The sequence below is a fragment of the Cataglyphis hispanica genome, chromosome 12, assembly GCF_021464435.1.
Source record: "Cataglyphis hispanica isolate Lineage 1 chromosome 12, ULB_Chis1_1.0, whole genome shotgun sequence".
Lineage (NCBI taxonomy): Eukaryota > Metazoa > Arthropoda > Insecta > Hymenoptera > Formicidae > Cataglyphis > Cataglyphis hispanica.
In genome coordinates, this window is record NC_065965.1 from 725,488 (window position 1) to 745,484 (window position 19,997).

Here is a 19,997-nt window from a genome sequence, read left to right on the forward strand (position 1 = left end):
TCGATCTTCCATTTATTTTTATATTTATTGCAATCCAAAACGATTTGCTTGCCTAATCACTGTTCACAAATACACATTGCACGCACGTTCTAAAAAGCTTATATATATTTATATATATGATGTATATAAAATTTTAAATTTTGTTATTATCTATTGTTATTTTGTTATTATTTATATCTCTTGTCTTATCATTAGTTATAAACGTTGGTGCATTGTTTTGGTATATCACATTTTTTTGTATTGAAAATATATGCCTTTTTAGTTATTTTTCACAATTGCTTAATTAATCATTTAATGATAAATATATATATATATTTATATGATAAATATATATATTGCTTAATTAATCACTTGATGATAAATTCATGATAATTTTTGTCTCTTATTCATGATCATCTCTTATTCAAATTATTGCAAATCATATTGTATAATTAGAGAAGGCACGACATAACAAAGTGTGTAAGCATGTTTGTATATAGATTTGAATTTAGCGCGACTTTTCATTATGTCGTCATGTGACCAAATTAGTTCTGAAACAGATGTCGCTAAAATTAATCCCTCAATCTTTTCGAGAAGGGGAGTTTTCCCCTTCTAACATAATCGTTCGAGTGCATTCGGGTGCAAATTGAAGCAATTGCAGGAGAAATTTTGGTGCCACAGTCCTAGTAAACGCTTCCTACGTTTTATTCTATATTACGTGTTTTTTTTTTTTTAATTTGAGGGGAGTCATGCAGCAACCTAAGAAACGAGTCTGCTACTATTACGATAGTAAGTATTGAGAAAATCGAAGAGAAAATCCGTGAAAATATACTTCGGGACTTTATCAAATGTTCAACTTGCATTCGTATCCCTCCTCAATATAATACCTTTTGATTTAGCTCTCCACTTGATTGCTCGTCAACTTGATTGTGCTTCATTGGTTTATAAATTACGAAACGCGATTATGTTTTAATGCAATATATCAAAATTTGTATCCTTGCCCTCGATAATACAATTTTCGCAGATTTAAGCCGATAGACTCTCGGCTTTGTTATCGCGCGACCGTAGCGTCAGCCATGCTTCCAGCACCGTGTATGAAAAAAATCTGATGTTATCGAGTTATCTAAGTCACTCCTTATCACTCCTATTATTACATCTTAATAATCATAATTTATCAATTGATTATGATTATAATAGATAAAATCACATAATTTAACCCCTCAAAATGTAAATTTCAACTAATGATTTTATTGTACGGAAAAAATCGATAAATGAACTTTTATAAGTAATTTTTCAAATTTTTTGTTTGAAACAAATTAACTACTATATTTAAAACTATGATTTATTATGATTACGCAACATTACTTTGTAATAAAAATCTAGTAAGGTCTTGAAGTGAAATAATGAAAAATACCTAGATTTTGCAAAATATTGAATAATGTAGGCTTCGATATATTATTTCTTGATATAATTTATGCTTTGCGTAAATATTTTTTTATGTAAATCTATAGTTTGTAAACTTTTGTATAGTTTTTATAGGAAATTATGAGAGACTCTCAAGTATACTCCGGCGCACCGTAGTGTCTCTTTAAATGCATCTTTTGATGCATTACATTAAATATCATCACATTCTTTTGTATTAACGTATGACATGTATTTTTTTTATTTTTCTAGGTGATATTGGAAATTATTATTATGGTCAAGGACATCCTATGAAACCTCATCGTATAAAGATGACGCACAATCTACTCTTGAATTATGGTCTTTATAGAAAGATGGAAATATATGTAAGAATTTTTTGTCATTATTTTTTATTTGCATGAAAAAGTATAATTTCTCTTGATGCAACTATGTTGTGTCATTAAGCATGAAAAATATATTGAAAAATATATTCAAAAATATATTGTTACTATCTAGCGGCCTCATAAAGCTACGCAAGAAGAAATGACAAAGTTTCATAGTGACGATTATATCCGATTTTTGAGATCCATAAGGCCAGATAATATGACAGAATACAATAAACAAATGCAACGATGTAAGATATTCTTGTTGAATAAGCTATATTATTGATATTAAATACATTTTGATATTAAAAACTAATTTTCATGTCTTCTTTTTTGTAACAGTTAATGTAGGAGAAGATTGTCCTGTCTTTGATGGCTTATATGAGTTTTGTCAATTATCGGCTGGTGGATCTGTTGCTGCCGCTGTAAAACTCAACAAACAAGCCTCAGAAATCTGCATCAATTGGGGCGGTGGCTTGCATCACGCGAAAAAGAGCGAAGCATCAGGTTTCTGCTACGTAAACGACATTGTACTCGGAATTTTGGAACTGCTAAAATATCATCAAAGAGTTTTGTACATTGATATCGATGTTCATCATGGCGATGGTGTGGAAGAAGCTTTTTATACAACAGATAGAGTAATGACAGTCTCATTTCACAAATATGGCGAATATTTTCCTGGAACTGGAGATCTCCGTGATATTGGGGCAGGAAAAGTGAGAAAGTTTTTCAAATATTATAATAATTTCCCCATATTTATCTAAAATAATTTATTATTAAATATGTACATACATATATACACATATGATTTTTTCATACAATTTTAATAGGGAAAATATTATGCTGTTAACATACCTTTGAGAGATGGTATGGATGATGAAAGCTACGAATCAATATTTGTTCCTATTATTTCAAAAGTAATGGAAACTTTTCAACCCTCTGCTGTCGTTTTGCAATGTGGTGCAGATTCATTGACTGGTAAGATTTTTTAAAAGAAATTTATTATATAATTTTTATATAATAAAGTTACTTTATTATATAATTCTTAAGTTACATAATAAATGTTTTATAATAAAGGTACAAAATTTTATAATATAAATATTAATTAATTTTAATTTTATCTAGGCGATCGATTGGGATGTTTTAACTTGACTGTAAGGGGTCATGGTAAATGCGTAGAATTTGTAAAAAGGTATAATTTACCCTTTTTAATGGTAGGAGGTGGTGGTTACACAATTAGAAATGTATCCAGATGTTGGACTTATGAAACGTCTGTAGCTCTGGGATCTGAAATTGCGAATGAACTTCCATATAATGATTATTTTGAGTACTTTGGTCCTGATTTTAAACTACACATTAGTCCTTCAAATATGACAAATCAAAACACTCCCGAATATCTTGAGAAGATTAAGTAAGTTATATTATTTGTAGTATTTTTTTTCTCTCTCTCTTTGTTTTGTATGTATTATGATTAAAATTAATTACATTTAATTGTAGAACGAGATTATTTGAAAACCTAAGAATGTTACCTCATGCGCCTGGTGTGCAAGTTCAGGCAATTCCAGAGGATGGTGCTATTGTCGATGTTTTTGAACCAGAAGAAAAGATGAATCTTGATGAAAGACTATCTCAACATGACTTGGACAAGAGGATACAACATGAAAATGAATACAGTGACAGTGAAGATGAAGGAGAAGGTGGACGAAGAGATAACAGATCATATAAAGTAATGATTTTTAATAAAAAAAATGTAATATATATATAACTAAAAATAAAAAATTTATATATATATATATATATATATATATATATATATATATATAATGAATGATGAGTTTTTATATCTTATTTTTTCTTTTTTTTTAATGAAGGGAACTAAGAAGCGACCACGTTTAGAAAAAGGCCAGGATGTGGATTTGCATATCATGAACATTAATATGAAAAAAGAAGATGATATCAAATTGGAATCAAAAGGTATTAAATTAAACATATGTATTATCATTTCATTTTACAAATTAATATTTTAAAAAAATGTAATAATTATATAACATTTTTTTATATAGGAAATGATAAAGATGAGAAAACAAATCTGCATAATGAAGAAATCAAGAAAGATAGTGGGGCTAATCTCTGATAAATAATTGTTTCAGCATATCCGCAAGAGTACAAAAGCCTCTATTAAAAAATTAGATGTAGATAATGTGCTGGATAATTTAAATGAAAGAACATTTTGATAGATTTTTTTGTTATAATCGCAATCATGTTGCATACTGAAGTATTTTCAGAGAACAGTATCTTGTGTGCAATCCACTTGAGTCTGGTCTGACCAAAATAGATATGCAAGAATTTACTTATCATACAGAGATATATATATGTATGTATATGTATACATCAGCAACGAGCAACGCCACTATAAGAAAGAGTAAAAAGAAATCACCATATAGGTAATCTAAAAGATGAAATTATAATATTATTCATCTGAGAATTTTGTATATTATTGTATTTATACTTTTGTATTCATACAAAATGCATAAAATTACGTGTTTTTAAGCACGCAATTTAGATGTAAAAATGATTATCTTATATTAAGATATAATAAAAAAAGTAAATAAATATTGTGCATTTATTAAGTGAATCATTGAATCATTGAAACTGTATTACTGCTCGAAAAAAATGAAAAGAAATGATATTTTCGTCGCAAGATCATAAATATGTGACTCTTCTTTTTACATAGATCTTATTACAACTATATACAATATCTTGCCTCTCTCTATATAAAATAAAAACATTTTTATATCAGAATAATTCAAGAAAAAATTAATGTTATTTTAATTGTGTTTCTAATTTATTAATCACTTCCAACAAAGTTTTCATCTGCATATCCTTGTGCAATCTTTCCTCCAGTTTCTCTAGGGCCACTCCACCTTGCATAAATTCTGATAAATTGTAGAGAGTTCCATTCTGTAGCCTATGATCAGTCACACGATCCTGATTGTAGTTATATGTTCTGACTTTCTCGTTTCTGAATCTCATTCCCATTTGTTTTTGCCGTAGCTCGCTTAAAAATGTCGTCTGTTTGTTTAATTGTTGCTCATACAGGATACACCTCAGCTTAGTCATAGCCATCTCCTTGTTTTTGATTTGTGATCTGTGCACTTGACAGGACACGCTCAGCCCACTTGGCAAGTGGATTATTCTTACCGCGGAATCAGTAGTGTTCACGTGCTGACCGCCCGCACCAGATGCTCTTTTTGTTTCAATCTTCAGATCCTTTTCATCAATTGCAATTTGTACTTTTGACGGCGCTGGTAAGATCGCTACCGAAGCAGTACTAGTATGTACTCTGCCTGAGTTTTCTGTAGCTGGTATCCGTTGTACTCGGTGTACTCCGCCTTCGTATTGCAATTTGTAAGTTTCATCGCCAGACATCATAACACTGATGTGTCTAATCCCATTGTTATCATTTGTCGCCATATCTATCACTTCACAAGTTAAACCTAAATATTTTGCATAACTCATGTACATATCGTAAAGATCCTTTACGAATAACATTGCTTCCTGACCACCAACACCTGCTGTTATCTCCACGATAATATTATCATAAGATTCCTTACATATATTGATCAATATATTGTCTAACAATCTCTTATCAAGTTTATTTAATTGTTCCTTGTACAATGCTTCTTCTTCTTCAGCCAACTTTTTCATTTCTACATCCTGTTTTGCTACGAAAAAAATTTATCTCATTATATACTATAATATAAAACTTAACACTGAAAATATTATTCTCTATTCACCTAGATCCTGTAAATTCTGAATATTTTCTACGAGTTGTATTCTTTCATTCAACAAGCCATCAATAGTATTTAAATCGATAAATTCAAAGAAATTATTATTCTTCAAAGATTTATTCTTATATTGATTTGCGACATAATCTAAGCATCTTCTAATTCTATCGTCCAAAATATTTGGACTCACGTGCAGATTGCATAAGTTTCTCACAGATCTTGGGTTAATTAACGACGAGATATGTAATTCGCGAATCTTTACGGGATTTATGAGTTTCATGTATCGCCAGTAATTATTGAATCCGCATCTTCGAATTAACAAAGACATCCTGCAAATTTATGTCAGCTAATCATATGTCAAAATTTCAGCTGCGTTTGCCAGATCATATGAGATGACAACTTTTGTAATCTGCTGTCAGTATTATCACCGACGAGATATTGTTAAAGACCGGTGGTCTTATGGGATTTAGTGTGACTGGAAAAAAAAATTTGCTGTGCGTTATTTTAGTCCATCCAGTTATTGTTTTATTATCAAAAATGTATAAATCTTTTATATAATTGCTTCAAGAACAACAAAATAAACATTTTATTGTAAAATTAATGTTTTATTATCGACAATGCAAAGATTTACTTACCTACAGTAGCGCGTGGCAAACTTTTTTCGAGTAATGTACTAAATTCTATAAGACCATGGGTCTTTAATGATATCTTGTCAGTATTTTTAATAATAAAATAATAACTGGATGGATTAAATAATTCATGTAATTATTTTCGATGCAGTCAAACAGCTGATAATGTCAACATTATCCGGGCCCACTTGATGGTCACAAAAATTTATCCAGTGTTTTGATTGAATTTTAGTAATCTATAATAAAATATACATGTATTGAATTTATTTCTATAAACTTTTATCGCGATTATATATCTTTAATCAAGAATTTATTTAAAACTTACATGATTTTATTTATTAATTAAATTTTATTTATTAATTAAATTTAGACTTGGCTGGTATAATATCTGGGATAATATAATTAATAGCAAATAAATAACAAATAAATAACAAATATTTAAATATTTTATATTTTTTGTTTTTTCTAATTTTTTTCTAATTTTTTTAACATACATTATATTATTAATAACTTATATTTCTATATAATTCTTCTATTAAATTATATTATTATGATGTATAGCAAGTTAGAAGGAGATAAAACAAGAAAGAGTGAGAAAAAACGTTTAGATGGCATTAATGGTCAACTTACTTATTTCGCGCATGCGCACTCCGTTTTGGCCGCTCGGTGCTTTCCAGCAACATACCTTGTGTTGCAAAAAAGCATTTTATTGGCTACATATTATCTTTAGAAGATTTAGACTGTCGTCTTGCTGCAAAACTCCCACTAACATTAAAGGTGTTATGACAGGGAGTTGCGCTACTGGATATACTGCGCCTTGGCGCTGTCAGTAGTGAAGGCTGCGATCGGGGAGACGCTAGAAATACTTCAAAGCGTTTGATTAACCAATCATCAAGAGTTTTGCGACGAGTTGATGTAATCTAGTTTTTTTTTTTTTTTTTACATTTATGATTTTGCGCGCCAGATTTCCGTTCTCGGGAATATAATGTCTATGATCGAAATAGCATCATTTTACAGCGCTACCTTCGCGACAAGCTTGCAACTCGCATGCGAGTGCGAGGCGCGTGCGCGTGCGGTCGGTTAATGACGCTGTATCCCGTTGGTGAGAGCGGCGATCACTCCGCGATCCTGGTTTAATTCCGTTCATAGTGTTTTGTCGATTTAATCCATAATGGATCCCATAAAAATGTCCATGCAGCCGCATAGCAGGAAACGTGTTTGCTACTATTATGACAGTAAGTTATCCCAGAAAAATATTCACGACGATATCGTACATACACACACACGCACGAGAAGCTTGTCAAAATGTGTTTGCGCCATTCGCGCTTACCGCGTTTAATTCAAGCGATCCAGCTCGACATCCGACCGTTCGTCGATCCATCTGCGCTTCGCCGATGATTAAAGACATTGAAGCGCGACTGTTGACGCGCGATTCATCGAAATTTGCATGCCCCTCGTAGTAGATAATATGATTTTCACGACGTTAAGCCGAGAGATTCTTAGCTGCTTTTTCGTGCGACCGTAGCCAAGCAAAGCAATGCGTCGGCCATACTTATATATATGCATAGCCACTATAAATCCGTATACTCGAGAATCTTCGCCTATTTTTGAAACAATATCGCTTACTACGATTAATGATTTGTAATTATTTTTGTCTCTTCAAGATTGTAATTAATTACTGCATAATTTTATAGCGATAAATTTTTTATGATTAACTGAATTGTACAGTATTGGACATTTTGGACTAGTCATGGATTTTTTAATATATATCCCAATATGATGATTATGTACATTATATTAAAAACCGTAATTTTCATTATTATCAAACAATGTTTTGTCACAGAAATGAAAACGAAGTCCGAGAGTGAAATGACTATAGGTTAAGTTGTTAAAAATATTGCGGCATTTTATGAGATTATTGACTAATGTGAACCACGTTAAGTCATTTTCCAAATATAATTTACGCTCACCGAAAATATTTTTGCCGAAAATCTGTATTTCAGCGAATATAGTGGATGTTAATATAGTTTTTGTAGAATAACGTCGAGAGATTCTCAAGTGTACCCCACGCCATCGTAGTCCGTCTGTTATACGTGCCGTTCAATGATAACTATATTTTAACATTTTTTTACACTTTTTAAATACTTTATTAACTTATTTATGTTACGTTTTTTCAATTAGGTGATATTGGAAATTATTATTATGGTCAAGGACATCCTATGAAGCCACATCGTATAAGGATGACACACAATCTACTTCTGAATTATGGTCTTTATAGAAAGATGGAGATATATGTAAGAATTTTGTTAAGAGATTATATTTCTTTTATGCAAGAAACACTTTTGTTATAATTATAATTATATTTTATTATATTATTGAACATATGAAAGAATTGTAAAGTAATTATACTTTATTTTTATATTTAGCGACCTCATAAAGCCACAGCAGATGAAATGACAAAATTTCATAGCGATGAGTACATCAGATTTCTGAGATCTATAAGACCAGACAATATGTCCGAATATAACAAGCAAATGCAACGATGTAAGACATTATTGTTGAATAAGTTATATTATTAAAATTAAAAACATTTTAATATTTTTTTTCCTTTTTATAATAGTTAATGTAGGAGAAGATTGCCCTGTTTTTGATGGTTTGTACGAGTTTTGTCAATTATCAGCTGGTGGATCTGTCGCTGCCGCTGTAAAACTCAACAAACAAGCCTCGGAAATCTGTATCAATTGGGGCGGTGGCTTGCATCACGCGAAAAAGAGCGAAGCGTCAGGTTTCTGTTACGTGAATGACATTGTACTTGGAATTTTGGAACTGCTAAAATATCATCAAAGAGTTTTGTACATTGATATCGATGTTCATCATGGCGATGGTGTGGAAGAAGCTTTTTATACAACAGATAGAGTAATGACAGTCTCATTTCATAAATATGGCGAATACTTCCCTGGAACTGGAGATCTTCGCGATATCGGAGCAGGGAAGGTAAGATTGTCAAAACTTAAATTGTTTACTTATAATTTTATTTACCTGCAATAATTAATTGTCATATATGATGATCTCTTTTTGTCACCAACAGGGAAAGTATTATGCAGTTAATATACCTTTGAGAGATGGCATGGATGATGAAAGTTATGAATCTATATTTGTCCCTATTATTTCAAAAGTAATGGAAACTTTTCAACCTTCTGCTGTCGTTTTGCAATGTGGTGCCGACTCATTGACGGGTGAGATTTCTTAAAAGAAATTGTTATCATAATAAAAGTACAAAATTTATAATATAAATATTAATATAAATATTAATTTTATACAGGAGATCGATTGGGATGTTTTAACTTGACTGTAAGGGGTCATGGTAAATGTGTGGAATTCGTGAAAAAGTATAATTTGCCATTCTTAATGGTGGGAGGTGGTGGTTATACAATTAGAAATGTGTCCAGATGTTGGACCTATGAGACATCTGTAGCTCTAGGGTCTGAAATCGCGAATGAACTTCCATATAATGATTACTTTGAATATTTTGGTCCTGACTTTAAGCTGCATATCAGTCCTTCAAATATGGCTAATCAAAACACTCCCGAATATCTCGAGAAAATAAAGTAAGCAAATTTGCAATTCTATACATATCCTGACCTTTATATTATAAGCAAATTAATTCTATAACTGTGTTTAATTGTAGAACAAGACTGTTTGAAAACTTAAGAATGCTACCTCATGCACCTGGTGTCCAAGTTCAAGCAATTCCAGAGGATGGTGCTGTCATCGAGGATTCGGAAGCTGAAGAGAAGGTAAACCCGGATGACAGATTACCTCAACGCGATTTGGACAAGAGAATACAACATGAAAATGAGTATACCGACAGCGAAGATGAAGGAGAAGGTGCACGAAGAGATAATAGATCATATAAGGTATGAGGAGTTTGATTGTTTGATGATGTTTATTATATGCAATAAGAAAATGTAGCATATATGTATTTTTACATTTCTTTTTTTTTTTGTATTAAAGGGATCTAGAGATAGAAAGCGACCGCGTTTGGAAAAAGGTCAGGATGCCATTGATGCTGATATAAAGAAGGAAGAAGATATAAAATCGGAGCCGAAAGGTAGTCGGATTTGAATATTACTGTTTTCCCTATATTTTTAAATTAATATTAGACAAAAAAATTAATAATTATTAAAATTTTTTTATTTAGAAAATGAAAAAGACGAAAAAACAAATTCTACAAATGAGGAGGCGAAGAAGGACGGCGGAGCGAATCCCTGATAGATGATTGCCCCGGAGCATCTGAAAAGATGGAAAAATCTTTATTTAAATTAAATACACATAAGTTTAAGTAACTTAAATGATGGTAGCACATGACATAGATGTCAAAGCTACTTTTATCTCGTTCCATAATTCAAAATTTATATTTCTGTTATTAAAACTCGAAAATGTTTAGACTTTTAGCAATATCAGATACCATCTTTCACACTATTTATGGAAATCTCATGAAATGGACACGTATGAGCGTGTAGTTTAGAACAAAAGCATAGATAATTAAAAATTCGGAAACATATTTTTGAACGTTCTCCAATGAAAAGTGATGGAAAATACCGCACAAAAATGATTAAAAATATCGATGTTTGGGCGGAATGATGTCTCAATCGATTTGTTAGGATTTTATAATCTGACCATAATTCTTTTTATACATATTTTGTTTACAGCTTATGACCTGAAGTGTAATGTAAATCAGTCAATTCTCGTACGAAATATCCTTCATAGATCACCTATAGATATTTATTTTATTTTTATAAGCACGCATTAGTTTCATAGATTTTAAAATCAGATTGTAAGATATTGATGACCGGTTTAAAAATAGATTATACCAAAATTTTATCGTTCTACAATCAAATTCGATACATACACACATACTAACCGCATGTATCTTATTCATGCGTTTGGTATAAGTTTGTAAATTTTCTTACTCATTGCGCGCGAGTAATTGATCTGTTTGATGAAGAACAATGTGCAATTTATATGCACTATAGAAGGATAGCACTTAGACTAAATTTTAATAGATTGCTTTTTTGAAATAGGTCAAATGAATTTGTTTGCTTCCTATTCCTGTGTACATATACAGAAATTAATCTTAAAGCAAATATCTCTTGCATGCAATAACGATACTGGAATAGTATATATTCTTTTTGAAAAATGTAAAGTATATTTTATCTTACATTACTCAAGAGACACGTGAATATCTATATTACTTTGGTCACTTCTCTAGTTTATCTGGCGAATTGCAGAGAATATTTTTAACTTGTAACATATTGTAACACTTCAGAGAATTAAAGCTATGTAAGAAATATCCACAATTTGATAGAACTAAAAATTTACATTTTTTTACATCATTCATATTGCATTTGATTTGTATATATAACTTCATAATTATCAAGTCACATGTCTCAATTTTTTATACTATCATAAATAGATCAATTCCCAAATCTTGATTAATCTAAATAAACTAGAGGGGTATTTAAAATGAAAGAGAAAAATGATATTCCGTTGATATTTTTGAGTAATGCATGAGAGAAATAAAACCATCGGGAAGAAAGTACGAGTAATAAGCAGTATATATACATATATATGTATATATATATAATATATATATAGATATATATATATAATATATATATAGATATGTATGTATGTATATATCCATTTAGAGCATAGCTGTAGAATCTTAAATATATATTGAGCAAGAATAACTAATTTAAGAGATATAAAAATTATTCGTGACATCTGGATCGATTTTTGCAACAAAAACTAGATATTGCTATTGGGCAAAAGTCGAGTCTGCATTCACGATCTTTATGCAATAAGAAATATTTTAGCGCAAATTCTTTCTTCAGATTGTACATTCCCACAGTTATTTTCACTAGCTTTTCGCGTGGAGACAAAAATTATGCATTGACAATTTTATGTATATAAAATTTACATTGATATTCTTTGATATTCTTTCTAATATTCGATTAGATCAGACCATCATTGCTTTTACACATCCATAATAATTGTAATAATTGGTCAATACTTATCATGCACATAAAAATAAATTCAAAATGATGTATTATACATCTTGTATAAGTCTATTCGAGATATAGATCAAGAAATACATACATATATATATATATATATATATATATATATATATATATATATGTTCATGCATAAAAAGTACATATATAAATGGCCGTTTTTAAATATTTATAATAAAAAAAAATAAAAAATATCTCTCTATGTGTAGTTTTGTGGAGTCTACATTCTTCTACAAATCCAGAAAGATTGTGTACAATCTAAGATTAAAAAATGACAAGTTTTAATAATCTTTTTAGAAAAAAAATTACATAAATAAAAAAAATGCTTTATTTTGATATCCTCTCTGGGGAGAGAACAGAAGTAAATAATTCTTGATCTGGTGGACAATAGAAATTAGATGCATAAGAATCTCTTAGGTAAGTTAATATGTATTGTTATAATTATCTATATTTATACAAAAGAAAATGGAATTTATATAGCATTATTACTAAATGAATGAAGAAAACAAAGTTTAAAGCATTTAGACAATTTTTTGCGGATAATCAATATAAAACATTTTTGATTATTATAAGGTATTTTAATCAAATTTATATACATAAGGAGATTTTATTGTATATAGATTTATTTTTTATAACTAAACTTCCTTACTAGTTTGTAAAAATAAGATAGCAATATATTTAAAAATTTTGGAGAGGAAGAGGAAAAAAACAAAAAGTGCAAGAAGTTCAGCTACAAAGAACGAACTTTGCATTAATACGCGTTGTACCATCAACCATCATTTCAATTGATTTCGATACCGAAATCCAAGATGGACAGTTTTGATAAGCTGGCAGGCGTTTCGATGATTCCTCATCTCCAATGTATTATCCAAACGTCCGCGTTATCGCAAAATGTAATTTGCTGAAGATGACAAAACTTTTAGCGCGAAGCGCATGGCATTCCCTCATCGGCGACTCGACCATTCCAACCTTATCATTCACGAGAATAACACATATTTCTTTAATTAATTTATGCTGCGATTATTCGCATGTGAAAACAATTTTTATACGAAATACTTTACGAAAAGAGTAAGGCAACACATCTATTATTCAAAACATTTTTTTTTCAGGAAAATTAATATTATTGTTTAAGATGACCTTTTCTGAATGACTCTTGATAACTGATTGTATTCGCTTGCAGAGAGATGTGAAACTCGAAGAAATTTTACACTACGTCGAATATAAGAGAAAATTTACAACTTTAAACTTCAATCAGAGACTTTGACAATGATTTCCCAAATGTCGCATGTGATGACTCTCGCCAACAGCGTCATAGGTGTCAGTGTCCTGGCGATGCCTTTCTGTTTCAAGCAATGTGGCATTATATTAGCTGTTTTGGTGTTACTTCTGTGTAGTACCTTGTCACGACTGGCATGTCACTTCCTCATCAAGTCAGCTGTAATATCGAGAAGACGAAACTTTGAACTACTTGCTTTTCACACATTTGGCCACATGGGCAAATTCCTTGCAGAGCTTTTAATCATTGGTTTTATGCTGGGCACATGCATTGCCTATTTTGTCGTTGTTGGCGATCTGGGACCACAGATAATCAGCAAGATGATGGACAGAACCCCAGGAGAAATACGCACCAGTTTGCTGATTTTTACTGGAGTTTTCATAGTTTTACCTCTTGGATTGCTTCGAAATATCGATAGTCTATCCAGCATTTGCACTGCTACTATTGTCTTTTATCTCTGTCTCGTATTAAAGGTATAATATAACTTGTAGTATGTGTTCATAAAAATATTGTTGTTCATATATAATATAATTATCATCCAAAATATATAAGTAATAGTTATACATGCTATACTTTCTCATTTTCTTGATAGATAATAGGTGAGTCTGCCCTACATATCTTTGCGGGAGATTGGTTTGACAGTGTTAACTATTGGAGACCAGCTGGTATTCTTCAGTGCCTGCCAATATTCTCCATGGCTCTCTTCTGTCAAACTCAATTGTTTGAAATATATGAAACCATTCCAAATGTGTCCTTAGAAAAGATGAACGATGTTGTACGAGGAGCATTAAATATATGTACTCTTGTATATATGTGTGTTGGCTTGTTTGGTTACATTGCTTTCTGTACTCAATCATTCACAGGTAATTTAACAGAACTGTTACGCATGTATTTTACAATAAACGATGATTGTCGCATTATCACTGTCATTATTATTCTGTTGTTCTTAAGCACAGTTGCTCTTATTATTTTTATATATTGCAGGAAATATTTTACTAAGCTTCGAGCCTAGCATAACATCCGAACTGATTAAACTAGGATTCGTATTTTCGGTTGCATTCAGTTTCCCTCTAGTCATTTTTCCATGTCGTGCGAGCTTGAATTCTCTTTTATTTCGCCGGGTATGTATGTGCTTTTCAAAAAAAAATTTTTAAATCAAATATATTATTACTCTAATTCTTAATCTATACATTTTTTATTGTTGTATATTAGGTATATACCCACGAGCCGTCTATCAATTATTTATCAGAATTCAGATTTCGATGTCTCACTGTCGCAATAGTCAGCATTTCTCTTACAATCGGTATTCTAGTGCCAAATATAGAGTTTGTTCTTGGTATCGTGGGATCGACGATCGGTGTAATGATCTGCTTAATATTTCCAGCAGTATTCTTTATATCTATAAACAGTAAAAACACTAATGAAAGACTAGTAGCACAGGTAAAGTTAAATTTATCGGTAATTCTTTTTATTTTTCTTGTAATTTTCTCTATGTTATATATATATATATATATATCTTTATTGTCTACAGGGCATTTTAATTATCGGCGTTTGGATTATGGTGCTCGGTACGTACGCCAATCTATACGCGATGGAAGAATCAAATACAAAATTAACAATAACGAATAAGCCGCTCGGTCAAATCAATCTACCATTAAACATAATTAGGAACGATATACATATTATTCCTGATATTCCTAATAGTTTGGAACTCATTCCCAGAGCAAAAGGTATATTTTTATGAATTTATATTTTGCTCTCATTATTAACTTATATATTCTCTGATTTTATTTTATATTTTATTATAGACAAAATTAATAAATTGCCCGAGATTAATGTTCTCGATAAATTAAATATGAAAGCGAAAGACATTCGACAAGAACCGCCCATACCTGTTGAACGTGTTATTGTGACCGAAAAACCTGATAAAGCAGCAGTAGACACTCTTGTGCCAGAGATAAAAGAAATAGAAATTGGAACAGTTAAAACCTTAAATGAGAATTTAAACGTTCAATTGCAGATTGCCGTGAATACTGATAACGCTAAAATCGATGAAATCGTTACATTGAAAGCGGAAGAGAAGATAAAGATAATCGAAGAGAAGGAACGATCTGTGGATTTGCAGAAGAATGATAATCTTATTAATTTGGATGCGATAAAGAAGGAGGAAACAGAATTAGCAGCTGATGGAGATGTTGCTAATGCCAGAGCTGTGGAACGGCATGAGCAACTTAGAAAAACACTGGAAAAGCATAAATTGGAGCAACGTCAGATGATGCAGGAACAAAAGAAAATTTTAAAGGATATCAAGGAACAAAAGCAAGAATTTGAGAGGGAAAAACAAAGAATGGCAAAGGATGAGATACTTAAGAAAAATGAGAAAAAGATACAGATTGACAAGGAGAATACTTTGTTGGAAATCAAAACCGATTTGAGAGAAAACGATGGAAAAGTTGTCGAAAACAAAGAGATCAGTATAGAAGAAAAAAATAAAATAAAAATCAATGAAAAACAGCAATCTCAAGACAAGAATAATAATGTGGCAGCTGAAAGCAACAAGAGAAAATTGGATACCTTTCAGGAAATTTCTCGCAACGAAATAGAAGCATTACAGAAAATATCAGGAATACCAGATAAATCTCATCTTATTAAAGAGATGGTCATCGATAGCGAAATACCCGAGAAATTATTACAAAAAGAAAGACGAGGCGAGACGAAAGTTGAGAGAATATATTTTAATGATTCGAAAAGTATGAAGGGTCCTATCTTGAACATCTTATCAAAAGGAGCTTTACAGAGATCTATTGTGGAAGAGGGACTTGCCAAAGAGAATGATAATCATCAAATGAAGGAAGAGAAGAGAGAGGCTCTTACAAATGGAGTTATGAATATGTCAGAGGCACTGCAAGGAAAATACAACGAGAAATATTCTGTACCTGTAGCATTAAAAATAATGAATCAATCAAAATCAGAAAAGATTGTTTTGCCCCCAAATAAAAACGAACCAGAGGTTCTCCTTGTACATAGAGATATTCTGGAGAATAATGAACGTGAGAAGAGAGACGTCGACGTGGAAATAAATATAAATGACACAAAATTCAACACTCAACTAACTAAAAAATCCGAGTCTGTTATTAAAGAAGTCAATGATGTGGATCATGGAACCTGCTTAAAAGTACAGGAAAATTTATTTAAGAATTATGAAGATAAAAATTTTGAAGATGAAAAAATAACTAAATCGAGCACAACTGAAGTACCTCTGATTAAAACGAACGTTTATTTGTCTGAACAGGAAATAACAAAAACGATTTCTACGGATCCACATAGTGTTCTTAATGTGGAGTATGCGAGTGTGAAACAGAGAGATTTGAAAGTTCTGAATCCTAAAAATAATGTAGAGATATAAAGATATATCCAGTGATATTTGAAAATAATAGAATTCTCATACAGCATAATATTACAAATAATAAAATGAAAAGACTTTAATATATTAAATATAAAAAAATTCAAATAGAAAATGGGCTAATAAGAACCAAGTACAACTTAATTGTGTAGAAATCTATAATTATAATGTTTTTGGATTTTTCTAACAACTCCAAATAACAAAAAATTCATGTCTTGAGTTTCCATCGTCATGTTGGATCACCGCTCGAATGATGCTCGCGTACAATCGCGCACCTGTTCGTTCGGACCACCGAGATTTGATAGGAGGTAGCTGAGCCTTCACTCTCGGGGCCAGATGGCCAAAGTGAATGCCGAAACTCTAGATACCGTCCAGATATAGGCGCAAATATTTCAACTGGGCCCCCATTTGGACGAAGACGATTCATCATTCATGACGACCTGAGGAAGGATTACGCGCACGGCACATATCATCGCCACGTTGGTCATCCTCACGGCCTTCCCCCAATCTCTGTCCACAGGCAGTACCAAAGTGTTTTCGTCTTAATCCTATTTTATGTTTGGTAAGTCTTAGGAGACCTATCAAAGACGAAAGCCAATGATGATGGGAACTGAAAGTTTAAGACATAAATTTTTTGTCACTTGGAGAGCTAAAGAGGGTTCAGAGAAAAAACCGATACATTTATTGTAATTAAAAATTTCTACATAATTTAGTAGCACCTATTTATTGCGTTCAGTTCTTATTAGCCCACTTCCTACTTGAAATGATTCTTTATAGCATAATATTAGGCAAAGCGTTTGTTTATAAATCGCGAATCGCTTATTACGAAAAATTTTACATGTATGATTTATTTATATCATACAAAATATTAAATTATTATCAAGTTTAAAGTGTGTGCTAGAAACTTCTCTATTTTTGCCTCATGTGTGTATGCCTTAAGAGTGAGACATATTTATAGTAAAATGACTTGTGCTGTGCTTGTATGAATGCAATGTTTAAAAAAATGACGATTATGTATGTTATTTTAAACTATTATAAACTTCTCTAAAATTTACAGATTGTAAAAAATGATACAAATATTAGTTTATTAAGGAATCGATACGTAGATAATGTTAAATAAAAATGTATTTTTACACTGGAATTTGTACTATTTGGATGTATATTACCCAGTTTTCCAAGATAATACATTGATAATAAATTTTAATCTAAATTTTTTTTTTGGTAATAATTATACAATAGTACTTAGAGATATTTTGATATATACATATATTGTATTAAGTATCTATAATATTGGTGCTGGTTTGGGTTCTGTCATTTCTACATCTCTGCATTTTGCGTGTTGCAATTCTCTCCTGATTTCGGGAGTGATTGAATAGTGTGACTGTTTCCTCAGTAGTCCTAGTAAAGCTTCCTTTTGCTCAGAACTGATATCGCTTTTATATCGTTGCACAAAAGTTAAGAGTGCTTGATGCCATAACACTGGTAATTCCCTGGTGTCTCTTTCAAACCTGATAGATTACATTTAATGTAAATACAATTTCTAATATTACTGTTTACATATAAAAGATTCGTTATTATTACATATCTTACCTAAGAAAATGAAACACCACTCCATCCACTACTCTGTATGGAAGTGCGTATTTTTTATCCAAGAATATCCTGAGGAAAATGCTGTTTGCACCTGTGTAATCCATCTCCGCGATTTTCAGTATAGCTGCGGAGGAGTGTAAAATTGGTATTGAATTCTTCGCGATTACTGATCCGATGATGACGCTCTCTCTGAGCGTACACGTGCCGGATTCTAAGAGCGGTAGCAGGATTCCCTTCATGAAACCGGCTGGTTTGAATAATGCTTTCCTTAACGCCTGGTATAAGTGGAAATTCAGTCTTTTGTATTCCGCCAGATCATCCCTAATGCGCGGTAACAGAACCAGGTTGTAAAACCTCTGGGCCATCTTTTCCTTTAAATTTGAAGCAAATATCCTTGTTGCTTGATACATGGCAGCGGCAGACCATTTTGGTGGATCCATAATGTATAGTATCTGTTCCCAATTCTTTAAACTAGGCACGATTTTGAAAGCCTTTGGTAGTTTGCCGCTACGATATTTTGCTAAAACGTCTCTGACACCCTCATACATCGCCTTTACTCGTGGATCCAAGTCTTGCAGCTGAATAGTCCCAGCATCAGAAAATTGCGTCTCGATTTCGGTCCTTTTCTCCGTCAATTTTTCCATTATTATGTCGGCCAGCGTTCTCGTAGGTATCGGATCTCTGGACATGAACATCTGTAACGCGCGTTCATCTTCTTCATTGATTTCGATGTTCTCGTAATAGTGTACATTATCCAATGATTCTTCATCATCGCTAGATTGATCCTCGACATCGCTCAACTCAGAGCCAAGTTTTACAGTCGGCTTCTCGGTGCCTTTAGGATTACTCAGACCAATCTCTTCTTCAATCTCTAGCTGCTGCTGCCTGGCTTGCGATAAGATCTTCTTTGCCAGAGTAGGAGCTACGTACTAGGAAGAAATAATAATTATACTAATTACAATCAAAGCAAAACAAAAAAATGTTTTTAAGGGATTATTAGATAATATTAAAGAGATAAATGTGAGAACTAACTTCTTCATCGTCAGCCCGATGCCTGATCTTTTGCCTGATTGTAGACTTCACAGACTTATCAAATTCTATTTGTTCTGCCAAACCTATTTTCGGCTCTTTAGTTCCGCCTTTGGAAACCTTGATTTTCTTGGCTTTACCCATTTTTTTAGCACACTATCAAACAAGGAATAAACTGTCTCTTTAAAAAATTGGGAGGGCAGTTTCGGTGTCTGTCTTTTTAAGAAAACACGTGTTTACAGATTGAATGATGCATGCATAGATAGATTACGTAGTAAGAATAGATGGCGATAAAGAGAGTCAGATATAGAGAGTTTTTCAGCAAAAAAGTCACAGACATGGGTAAAACACAATTGGTTATCAACTAGGGAATTTTTGATATCCCGAAAATTTGATAGCCAATCTTTGGAGATTTCACGTTTGTCGTTTGAAGTATTTC

General features: G+C 31.8%; 5 protein-coding genes across 7 annotated transcripts; 3 read left to right on the forward strand and 2 right to left on the reverse strand.

Moving 5' to 3' along the window:
* The first annotated feature begins 581 nt into the window (after positions 1-581).
* Positions 582-3,971, forward strand: LOC126853563 (histone deacetylase HDAC1-like). Its single transcript, XM_050599408.1, has 9 exons — positions 582-768; positions 1,654-1,766; positions 1,897-2,014; positions 2,106-2,479; positions 2,594-2,741; positions 2,889-3,174; positions 3,261-3,489; positions 3,635-3,737; positions 3,827-3,971. The coding sequence occupies exons 1-9, from the start codon at positions 729-731 to the stop codon at positions 3,895-3,897; spliced, it is 1,482 nt and encodes a 493-aa protein (XP_050455365.1). The 5' UTR covers positions 582-728; the 3' UTR covers positions 3,898-3,971.
* A 615-nt stretch (positions 3,972-4,586) lies between these two features.
* On the reverse strand, positions 4,587-6,944 carry LOC126853564 (peptide chain release factor 1-like, mitochondrial). 2 transcript variants are annotated; one of them, XM_050599409.1, is made up of 4 exons: positions 6,811-6,944; positions 6,187-6,416; positions 5,561-6,026; positions 4,587-5,488 (listed from the first exon to the last, which is right to left on the reverse strand). In XM_050599409.1, exons 3-4 carry the CDS (start codon positions 5,877-5,879, stop codon positions 4,587-4,589), a joined length of 1,221 nt encoding a protein of 406 aa, XP_050455366.1. In that variant the 5' UTR covers positions 5,880-6,026; positions 6,187-6,416; positions 6,811-6,944. The 2 variants fall into 2 exon arrangements, with proteins under 2 accessions (XP_050455366.1, XP_050455367.1); XM_050599410.1 differs by lacking the exons at positions 6,187-6,416; positions 6,811-6,944 and having other exon boundaries at positions 5,561-6,113.
* Positions 6,945-7,210: 266 nt separating this feature from the next.
* On the forward strand, positions 7,211-12,468 carry LOC126853562 (histone deacetylase HDAC1-like). The gene is made up of 9 exons (XM_050599407.1): positions 7,211-7,415; positions 8,362-8,474; positions 8,607-8,724; positions 8,801-9,174; positions 9,269-9,416; positions 9,503-9,788; positions 9,869-10,097; positions 10,195-10,291; positions 10,382-12,468. Exons 1-9 carry the CDS (start codon positions 7,352-7,354, stop codon positions 10,450-10,452), a joined length of 1,500 nt encoding a protein of 499 aa, XP_050455364.1. The 5' UTR covers positions 7,211-7,351; the 3' UTR covers positions 10,453-12,468.
* A 122-nt stretch (positions 12,469-12,590) lies between these two features.
* LOC126853616 (putative sodium-coupled neutral amino acid transporter 10) lies at positions 12,591-18,080 on the forward strand. Of its 2 annotated transcripts, none has more exons than XM_050599468.1 (7): positions 12,591-12,677; positions 13,441-14,009; positions 14,129-14,399; positions 14,521-14,657; positions 14,749-14,976; positions 15,068-15,266; positions 15,345-18,080. In XM_050599468.1, exons 2-7 carry the CDS (start codon positions 13,527-13,529, stop codon positions 16,940-16,942), a joined length of 2,916 nt encoding a protein of 971 aa, XP_050455425.1. In that variant the 5' UTR covers positions 12,591-12,677; positions 13,441-13,526; the 3' UTR covers positions 16,943-18,080. The 2 variants fall into 2 exon arrangements, with proteins under 2 accessions (XP_050455425.1, XP_050455423.1); XM_050599466.1 differs by lacking the exon at positions 12,591-12,677 and adding an exon at positions 12,968-13,328.
* On the reverse strand, positions 18,081-19,837 carry LOC126853617 (bystin). Its single transcript, XM_050599469.1, has 3 exons — positions 19,562-19,837; positions 18,530-19,458; positions 18,081-18,447 (listed from the first exon to the last, which is right to left on the reverse strand). Exons 1-3 carry the CDS (start codon positions 19,700-19,702, stop codon positions 18,222-18,224), a joined length of 1,296 nt encoding a protein of 431 aa, XP_050455426.1. The 5' UTR covers positions 19,703-19,837; the 3' UTR covers positions 18,081-18,221.
* Positions 19,838-19,997: the final 160 nt, after the last annotated feature.

Excerpts from the sequence above, each read along its gene's own strand:
- LOC126853617 (XM_050599469.1), bottom strand. The coding sequence starts at position 19,702 with ATGGGTAAAGCCAAGAAAATCAAGGTTTCCAAAGGCGGAACTAAAGAG. Across the intron at positions 19,459-19,561 it reads ATCGGGCTGACGATGAAGAA|TACGTAGCTCCTACTCTGGC; the intron begins GTTAGTTCTCAC and ends ATTTCTTCCTAG. Across the intron at positions 18,448-18,529 it reads GTGGTGTTTCATTTTCTTAG|GTTTGAAAGAGACACCAGGG; the intron begins GTAAGATATGTA and ends GTAATCTATCAG.
- LOC126853563 (XM_050599408.1), top strand. The coding sequence starts at position 729 with ATGCAGCAACCTAAGAAACGAGTCTGCTACTATTACGATA. Across the intron at positions 2,015-2,105 it reads CAATAAACAAATGCAACGAT|TTAATGTAGGAGAAGATTGT; the intron begins GTAAGATATTCT and ends TTTTTGTAACAG. Across the intron at positions 3,490-3,634 it reads GAGATAACAGATCATATAAA|GGAACTAAGAAGCGACCACG; the intron begins GTAATGATTTTT and ends TTTTTAATGAAG.
- LOC126853564 (XM_050599409.1), bottom strand. The coding sequence starts at position 5,879 with ATGTCTTTGTTAATTCGAAGATGCGGATTCAATAATTACTGGCGATAC. Across the intron at positions 5,489-5,560 it reads TCAGAATTTACAGGATCTAG|CAAAACAGGATGTAGAAATG; the intron begins GTGAATAGAGAA and ends TTTTTTTCGTAG.
- LOC126853616 (XM_050599468.1), top strand. The coding sequence starts at position 13,527 with ATGATTTCCCAAATGTCGCATGTGATGACTCTCGCCAACAGCGTCATA. Across the intron at positions 14,977-15,067 it reads ATGAAAGACTAGTAGCACAG|GGCATTTTAATTATCGGCGT; the intron begins GTAAAGTTAAAT and ends TATTGTCTACAG. Across the intron at positions 15,267-15,344 it reads ACTCATTCCCAGAGCAAAAG|ACAAAATTAATAAATTGCCC; the intron begins GTATATTTTTAT and ends ATTTTATTATAG.
- LOC126853562 (XM_050599407.1), top strand. The coding sequence starts at position 7,352 with ATGGATCCCATAAAAATGTCCATGCAGCCGCATAGCAGGAAACGTGTT. Across the intron at positions 10,098-10,194 it reads GAGATAATAGATCATATAAG|GGATCTAGAGATAGAAAGCG; the intron begins GTATGAGGAGTT and ends TTTGTATTAAAG. Across the intron at positions 10,292-10,381 it reads TATAAAATCGGAGCCGAAAG|AAAATGAAAAAGACGAAAAA; the intron begins GTAGTCGGATTT and ends TTTTTTATTTAG.